Source organism: Acanthopagrus latus, chromosome 3 (assembly GCF_904848185.1).
Source record: "Acanthopagrus latus isolate v.2019 chromosome 3, fAcaLat1.1, whole genome shotgun sequence".
Lineage (NCBI taxonomy): Eukaryota > Metazoa > Chordata > Actinopteri > Spariformes > Sparidae > Acanthopagrus > Acanthopagrus latus.
Window position 1 is genome coordinate 6,223,353 of NC_051041.1, and position 9,456 is coordinate 6,232,808.

Here is a 9,456-nt window from a genome sequence, read left to right on the forward strand (position 1 = left end):
TTTAACAAAATTAGCGCGCCTTCGTTTCTGCGACGTTTCAGCACTGACCAAAATGGCGTCTCCGCCTTCCAAGTACCCCTCTTGTGATTGGTTCCTTGCACATGTTGGACGGTGTTCATTGGCTGACGCAGCGTTATTTTGACAGTTCACTTCCGGGAAGGCTCACGAGGTGTTGCGGCGTGTGAAAGGCTGTCAATAAAGTAAGTTCTTTTATAAACGTTTACCAATTTCAAATTCTAAATTGTAAATCCGTGCTAACCGTTACTTAAAAAAACACTCGACGAACAACCTGGAAATCATTAAATTAGGCTGCTGCCCTCACCGGTGTTGGGCGGATGACATGACCAGTCACATTCTCAATTCATCTTAAGTTTTGTTTGCTAACTTCGTATTCCTCTCTTGGCCACAGTTACCAAGGTCACAATGGCTGACAGTGTGGAGGTGAGCAGTCAGCCTCCTGCAATAGAGGAGCAGGGAGGAGGCGAAGGTGGAGGAGGCTCAGAGATGGATGCAGGAGGTGGTTTGACTGATGCCCAGACAGAGGTGTTGGAGAGATGCCTTCATGCACTCAAACATGCTAAAAATGACAGTCTGACCTTGGCTGCTCTTCTGTTGGTGAGTCGTCAAGGATACATTCAGGATGCAATTTCATGTTACCAACGTTTTGCTTGTAAAGCTAATACATGTGTAGCTTGTGTTATTAATATTTGTGAATGACATCTAGAAACATATTTGCTTGAGTGTTTGGTTGAGTAAGGAAAACACAAAGGAGAGGAAAATGTCATCTGCTCAGTATTTGTTTAAATGCATGCAGTTAAGAGTACAAATGACAGAATATAGGCTTGGACTAGGAGTTACTTGGGAATGATTCCCCTCCTTTTTTCCTTTTTTCCTTTTATCTGTAAGTGGTGCAGGAACATTAAGTCAATAAACTGATCAGTCGATGGCAAGGGAATTCATTTTCAACTATTCTGACGATCGTTTAAGTCATTTATTTAAAATAAAAAAGCCAAACATCCTCAGTTTCTTGCTTGTCAAAATATAAGAACATGTAATATTAGCTTTTCTCTATTTTACATAACTGGAAATGGAATAGCTTGGGGTTGTTTTGTCAGACTAAACAAAGCTGTTTCTCAGAGCCTTGAGCTGTGATTCTTCATTGCTTCTTGAGGTTTGATGAATCCATTAGTCCATCAAAAAAACCAACAGATTACTCTACAGCAGTTGCTCATTACAGCCCAAATAAGAACCGGTAACTACATTTACATGAAAAGCATTATTTCAGTATTAACCTCAGTCTATGTTTATTGATAGAACTATGAAAAATATAATAAGTACCTTGGTATAAAGCGGTATAGTTCATCAGAATGATGAGTGACACCTTGAAAAATGACTAAGTTGAATAAACACTTGTCTAAACCAACAGAAAATTAACATAATAACTTTCATGAAGGTAGGATTCAGAGCAGGGGTTGCATTCATTTTAATGCAGCTAGGTGTAACTAATGATAAGGCAAGTCAGTATTTACAAGCATATTCAAATACAGCGCTCCAGGGTGCAACTATTTTGGTTGCACATACACTCAGAAATCTTTCAAGTGCAACAAAGCATATTCATTTGTGGCATCGGTACACCTCTAAATATGAGCAGTGTATTTGTTAACAATTGAGGTTGGTGTCATTTCTTGTTGCATGTGCTGTGATTTAGAAAAACATGGAGGAAAAACATGTATTTGCACCTTTTAATCATTTACATTATGTGTGAGAAATTAAGTGAAAATGTATTATTGGGTGCACGTAAATGAAAAAACCAGCAGTGCAACCAGTCTAAGGGTTGCTGCTCAGATCTCAGCACTGATATTTATCATTGCGTTTCCTCTCCCTGTCTTCAGATAACTCGCTTGTGCCCAGCAAACCAGCTTGACAAACCCACCTTGAGGCGCATCTTTGAGGCCGTGGGCCTGAACCTTCCTGCTCGACTTTTGGTGACAGCAGTCAGACGGAACGACAACTCTAGCTTACCACCACACGAGCTCCTTTCACTGGGAACAGCTCTGTTGGCTGCCCTGAGCACAGACCCAGACATGGCCTCCCACCCCCAGCTCCTCACCACCATCCCACTCCTGCTGGGCATTTTAGCAAATGGTCCCATGAGCCAACAGAGTCCAGACTCTAAAGGCCAGTCAACAGGGGGTTTAAACACAGAAAGTAGTCCTGCTAATTTGGCAAAATCAGCAGGAGAGTGCAAGAAAAGTGAAGAGAGTGAGCAAAAATGTGACAGCAGCAGTGAAGCAAACCAAGATTCATCATCTCCACAGAGCTCTAACTCCTCCAAGCTGGATGAGGCCATGGCTGCCGACTGCTACCAGATTCTCACAGCTGTGTGTGCCTTACCCAGAGGTCCTGACCAGCTGCTGAGCAGGGGTGCTGTTCCTGCTCTGTGCCAAGCAGTGGAGCAAAACCAGACTTTCAGCCACGAGAAGGGGCTCGCCTTGCTTGGTTGCCTCCTCTCCGGCAAAACCAAAGACAAAGTGTGGAGTAAACACCCTGCAGAACTCCTCAGTCTTCTTGTCAGGCTCTCCAAAGACTTCTGTCAAGCCAAAGATCAGCCCAAACTGGACATGTGTGCCCAGCTGGTGCAGTTTCTCCCCCCAGCAGGAGCGTCACTCGAGAGCGAGGAGCTGAAGGGAGTCGTCGCTCGTGTTTGGGGGGTTCTGAGACCAATGCTGCAGGCCAAGTTGACGCCGAGACAGATCGGGCCGATCCTGCGCCTCAGTGCTTGTCTGCTGGATTTGTTCGGGTGGGAGCTGGTAGGACCGCCGAAGTTCTGCTGCCTGCTGGTGAACCGGGCCTGTGTGGAGGTCAGAATGGGTTTGGAGGAACCACCTGGAAACAAACTGAGCCCGGAGCTGCAGCACACACTCACAGGTAATGTACCTATTTGAGATAGTGTAACTTGTAAAGCAGGATCCACCTTAACAGGTTCTGTTTATTGTTTGATTCCTTGTGAAAACTTAAAGCCAGTCGTCGTCTTCTTCTTCATCACAGGCTGTTACAGAATCATGGAGGCGGCCATCGAGCAGGCCTGCTGTCAGGGTGTGTCACAGACCACCGCGCCTCCTCCTCAGACCTCCACCTCTTCTCTCAGTCTGCAGCAGAGCAGGCAGGTCCTCGGGGTGTTGGAGGAAGCCTTCTCTGCTTTAATGTATCACCTGCAGCAGGTGAGCGGAAAGACGCTTAAGCCTCTGTTGATACCAGAAAGCTACTTGTTGCCGCTTCTGGATATATAATCACTTGTTGTGCACAAAAGGGTTCTTCCTCGTGCTGTGCCAAAAAAATGTACGGTTCTTCCCCGAGGAATTATGAGTGGTGGATAAATGTTTAGTAAATGATAAGTGTAGTTTGTACTGTAGCTGACAACGTAACAGGGGGTTTTATTTTGCAATGGGGAACTCACAAATCAGTTTGGACTTTTATTATTCCTCGAGGGGAATTTTGATGTTCAGAAGTGGGTAAAAACACAAACACAATAAGAAAAGGACACGGGACATCACAACAGCACACAACCAAAACTCACAGATAACTAGTCTTCACCAGAAAGACTGATAAACAAGAAGACGAGTCATATGTGAGGGACAGATTTTTATTTACTTTCCGATTAATGTTTGAAGTCATAAAAACATTTCTTGGCGACAGCTTCTCCACACGGGACGATTTACCGCATCACATTCGACAGTATACTGAGTATTTCTTTAGTTTCGGGCTGTTGACTGCAACAAATGAAGACATTCTAAATTACATTCTCCCCTGTTCTCTGATGTGCTATGTGTGACAAAATCATTTAACAAGGAAATAAACACTAATGAAAATAGCTGATAATTACAGCTCCACTTCCAAACAAGTGTTAAATCTGTTCATTAGCAGGCAGTGTTACGACTGGATCCCTGTTCTTTCCTTTCAATAAGAAGAAATTGTTCTCTTTTGTTCTTTTATAGATTATTTTTTATTATGTTGGAATGTAGCAATAAGAAAGCAAAAAAGGCTTGTTTTTATTCTTGGCAGGACAATAACGAGCCGAGATGCACTGCCAGGGGAATAAAGTAGGAATTAAATATTTTGGCAGACCAGGAAGATTTCCAAACAGCATGTGTGAAACATTTCCTGGTACATGTTAAAAATACTTTGGTTTTATACCAGTGAACCAGAGAGTATAAATGATATATGATTTACTTAGTAGTTAGAGGTTCTGTTATGGTTTCTTGGGGAACATTAATTATTTTCGTTAATACTCTTCCTGTTCTCGTAGGTGGATCCGAGTCGCTATGGTGACCCTTTTATCTTCGCCACATTCCGCTCTCTGTGCTCGTGGCTGGCCGAGGAGACTTCCTGTCTGAAGGAGGAAGTGACTGGACTGTTGCCTTTCCTGATCGGATACTGCCGGAGCCACCTGCAGGGTGAGAGCCCAGAGCAGGGCCTGTCTGACTGGATGGCCGAGATGTCCGTCAGAGAGGAAGGGGGGACGTGGACGGGCAAAGAAGCTCTGAGGTAAAGGTGACATTATGGAAAGAATCAGTCATAACAATACATTTAAAAGAAACATGTATCCATAGATTTGTTTCTGAAATCCTCCTCTCTCTCTTCAGGTATCTCCTCCCAGCTCTCTGTCACCTGTCGGCAGAGGAAGGTCCCAGGAAGGTGCTGCTCACCCTCGACACCCCGGCCCTGCTGGTGGACTTCCTGTCGCAGTGCTGGAGCTCCCTCAAGGGGAAGAGTGGGGTGGGGTCGAGCAGGGACCCCAGCATGGAGACGGCCTGCTCCGCCCTCCTGAACTTCACCGTGACGGAGCCAGAGAGAGTCAGGTAGCCGCTTTACCAGGAGAAACACTCATCAGAAGCCTGCAATGATCTGTACTTTTCAAGTCAACACCAACAACAGTTTGCTCATGATGGCGTACTTTTTTTCTTCTTTTTTTTTTTTTTGATTTGTTGTCTAGGAAGGACCCGTGTTTCAGAGCGCTGGAGGCCCTTCTGAGTGAAGCACTTCCTGTTCTGGTTCATAAACCTCATCTGCTGGTGCTCGCAGCAAATTACTGCACATTAGGATTAATGATTGGCAGACTCAAATCAGCTCCTTCAGGTGAAAATGTGTTCTTTTGTTTTGCTTAATCACACGCTCACTACCTTTTCCAGTTGTGTTTGGCTGATTGCGATGCTAATTTTAGCTCAGTTAGGTATAGTGTAGTACAGCAGACCTGCAATGTTGAGCGAGCGCTTATGTTTTTATTCAGTATTTTCTGACACCTTAGTAGCATCAGACATTTTCACATTTAAGCGCAAAAAAAAATCGCAGGCAATAGCAATAAGATTAACAAAAGAATCTGTTCTCTTAAAATATACAAGGAAACCAGGTGACAGTGAGCTAACCTTCACACCACCGGGACCCTGAAACAGACGCATATAAATGTAAATCACCCGTCATTAATTTGTGTTTTCCGGCTGTGACGTGTCAAAAGGTCCTCTGTGAATAAAGCTATATCAGGACTGTGGAACCGGCAAACCCAAATTTAAACGCAGCCATCACTAATGTTGTTAGTTACCCTTTGCCTGTTTCCTCCTTTCGCTTCGAAAAAGGCCTGTGGGAATGTAGATCATGTGGGATCTAAGTTGGGCAGAGTTGTGGCTGTAAACTGAGCTTGTCTTTAAAGAGACAGTTCACAAAATGTCTGTTATTGTGATCTTTGGTTCAGAGGCATAAAACTAACAATTTCTTATTTTTCAGGAGAAGCCAGTCAGAGGCGTTTCTTCTCCGCGGCTCTCCGGTTCCTCCGCGGCGCCCTGGACTCCGGCTCCGGCTCCGGCCCGGTCAAGGTGAGCCTCAGCTGGGCGGAGAGCTGGGACGAGGCCGCGGAGCTCTGGAGGTTGGGCCTGCAGGCTCTGGGAGGCTGCGTCCGCGCTCAGCCTTGGATCATCGCCCTGGTCAGAGAGGAAGGTTGGCTCAAACACACACTCGCCATGCTCGGTCAGTGTAGCGCACTGCCCGACCAGCACACACAGGGGGCGCTGGAGGAAGCTCTGTGCGCCGTGGCGGAACAGTGCCCGGCCTGTAAACTGGAGATCGGAGACATGATAAGAAACGATAAAGGAGCTTTGAGCTGCATGAGGAACCTGAAGAAGTCGGTGGGAGTGAAGTGAAACCAGACTGACACAGTGAGCTCTTTGTTGGACTATTTTTAACGTGCGGAGTTAAAAATGAATTAACAAAGAAAGCCGTGACTGAAGCCAAACTTGTGTTTGTTACTTGACATGAATAATGTGTCTGTTGTCTCAGACTTTGTTGTAAGGAAATTAAGTACCAGATAGTCCTGAAAATCATGATGCACAAACATATTTTTCTGTGTCAAACGATGTAAATGTTTAGAAGGCTGTGCTCTGAAATGACAGCATCCTACATGTGAATTGTGAATGTTAATGCCTTTAATAAAGAGCTATTTTGTTAGAAAGCCAAGCAGTCTCTTCCTGCCAATGTGTGTCTGGTCATGAGTGATATTTATTTGATGAACGCTTCAGCCGGAAGCAAATATAAACAGTCGATACATAAAGAAGAGAATAATAATAATAATAATAATAATAGAAGAACGGCAAACCACATCAGAAACAGTAAAACAAAATGGTAGTGTACACATTAAGGAGTGTTAGAGAAGGCTGGTCTGAACAGGTGCGTTTACATTCGCTTCTTAAAGGAAGCAGCAGATGTGTGCCGGTGCAGTCCCTGAGGGACGGCACTCTAGAGAGCGGGGCCGGCCGCACTGAAGCCTCTGTGACTCGTGGTGCAAAGTGTTGGAGGGAGGAACTGAAAGAAGATCAGAGCAGAGTGAACGAGCTGGGGAAATATGAACGCATGAGGCTGGACAGGTGGGAAGGTGCCAAACCATTTAGAAACAAAGACAAGATGGAGAACATTAAACATCACACGAAATTGGACCGAGATCCAGTTTATGTCTTAACGAGTCCAAGTTAAGTCTGTCAGAGCAAGTCTCAGGTTGAATTTGTCACAGTTTTAGCCACAGACTGGATGGGAAAGTCAAGAAGTATCAAGAGACAGATATGCATTGTTTTCTTTTTTAGTGGAATTTGTGGGCCGCTACTAAAAATACTTACTCGTCCTTTTGAAGTTAAAAGTCTTCATAAGCAGCTTTTAAGTCAAGTTGTGAGCCTTCAAGGGCTTTTCTTCAACCGTCCTGAATCACATGACAAACGAGATTTTAAATTGTGTAGGTGTGAAGATGAAGTGCGTAAAAGGCAATCAAATAGTTAAATAGCTTTTTATAAAGTGCTATAAAAAGGAAGGGGAAGAAGAAATAACATTAAAAACATTACAAGAAAACCACAGAAGAACCAATTTTAAAGTGATTAAATGAAAGGTCCCCATTCATGCCTGTCTCCAGGGAGAAAAAAACCCAAACTTTTTAAATAGATAATCAAATAAATTGTATCTACATCGACCAAAAATCACAATCACATTGCCTCAGCTGGTTTTACAGTGTGTTCAGTGAAAGACATCCTCTGTCCTCAGAGCCTCGATTAGACAACTGGACTTCATCTCTACTATTCATATAAGAATAAAGATAAAATGTGACGTTTCCTCTCATGTAACAGGACTGTTACATCGTCCTCATATATCCAGTAACGTGCTCTTTAATCGAGCTGGATTTCTCACTTTTATCTGTTTTACCACACGGACAACATGTTTTGTTTCAGAGGTAATAAAGTATGTAATTTTAATGCTATTTCTACTGAGTGGGTTGTTAAAAGACTTGCGGTTTGGTTGTTTGTTGCCTTGAGGAGGATTAGCTGTGGTTTGACTCTCCAGAACTTCATCATTCTGGATCATGTCGGGGGATTTTATTATGTCAGAACCTGAGATTTGAATGTGTTTGTTACTTTGCCACATATTTAATTTGCGTCCAAGTCTCAAGGAACAAGTTTGCTACTCTGCCCTGAAGATAACTGTGTTAATTATCCAGATTTATTCTGATTGAACAAATATAATACATGAGCGGAAAGTGTCCCTCATCTTCCTGCAGTTTATCCAAGTGGCCTGTCTTCTATGAACCACCACAAGATGGCGCACTGAGACTTTGGAGTTCCTGCTGACTGACACGCTGGTCTCCATCCTTAAATCTGGTCATTTGCAGAGGGAGATCTGAATGTAAAACTCTTTTTGATTCTGCTACATTTAGAATAACAAAAATAACAAAGGTGGACTTTTATTATTATTAATTAAATGTTGGAGAAACAATAAAGGAATAATTCACTTTTTTCCTTCAGGTTTTAGTCAGTGCTGTCCTGAAACAAGAAGTGAATCATCTCAAAAATATTTATATATATTAAATGTATGTTCTTATTCATTTTTATGCGTCTGTTTGGATGAATTTGTTGTTTTCTCCTTGTTGAATTGTTTTATGATGAAATAAATGTGCAAAATAATAAAAAAATAAATCACAGTGAAAATCTCCTGTATTGTTACCGAGCAGCTATTGTCTCCTCGTCTCTGCTCCTCTCGTCCAAACACAAAGCGTGAAAAAGTTTCAGCCACCCCATCCGAGACTCCTGTCACCCTGTCACCTCCCGCCCTCCTGTTTCTTTTTTTTCTTCCTCTCTCTCTCTACCCCTCTACCCCCTCCCAGACACCCATCCATACAAACTCCTGCATCGTCTCTCAAACTAACTCACTCCTCTCTGTACCTTCAGCCCCGTCTCCTCTCCATCCAGCACCGTCACATTAACCCCCTCAGCTGCAGCTTGACACCCGGCACCGACACCTCCACCTTCGCCATCATGCTCTGGAAATCTCGATCCAAGACCGACGGCTTGCAGGTAAAAGAAACATTACAGAGTTTTCTGTCCGCATTTTTGTATGTGTATGTTTTTTCCTCCTACGTCTACGTAGAAAGCAGTTTTCTGTGCGTAAAATGCTGCACATGGGGGGCCTGTTGCCTCAGAAAATCCTCTTGCCGGTTGTTAAACGTGTGGAGGGACTCGGCGTGCGTAAAATGTGTGGAGGGAAATTAAATTACTGGATAAACACCAGCGATTTTGTCACGAGGGGACACTGGAGATCCGTGCGTAAAAAGTGACTTAACTTGGACACCAAAATCAGAGACCAAGCGATTGCCTCGTTTATTTGTGATTCGTGTCAAGTAAACATATCAGATCGCTGATGTTTTATGATCTCCATCTGTAACAGAAAATCCCCCCAAAAAAGTTGCCATTTATTTTAAACGAATCAAGCAGTAAATGTGAAAGTGCGGCAGCCTGTGTGAGCCAACAGCCGGTAATTGAATGAAAATATCTCTTTAAGAGAAGTGGACCCTGTCGACCCCTCCCCTCATTCTGCCGGGTGCGCGCAAAACCTATAAGTAGTGCGCTCATGGAGAGACTGGAGGAGTCTGTACGT

At 43.7% G+C, this 9,456-nt stretch overlaps 1 protein-coding gene across 1 annotated transcript; it reads left to right on the top strand.

Annotated features, from left to right (window-relative positions):
* Nucleotides 1-57: 57 nt before the first annotated feature.
* Nucleotides 58-6,504, top strand: ncdn (neurochondrin). Its single transcript, XM_037092471.1, has 8 exons — nt 58-200; nt 410-615; nt 1,893-2,928; nt 3,049-3,221; nt 4,307-4,545; nt 4,644-4,859; nt 4,994-5,136; nt 5,779-6,504. The coding sequence occupies exons 2-8, from the start codon at nt 424-426 to the stop codon at nt 6,189-6,191; spliced, it is 2,412 nt and encodes an 803-aa protein (XP_036948366.1). The 5' UTR covers nt 58-200; nt 410-423; the 3' UTR covers nt 6,192-6,504.
* The last annotated feature ends 2,952 nt before the right edge of the window (nt 6,505-9,456 follow it).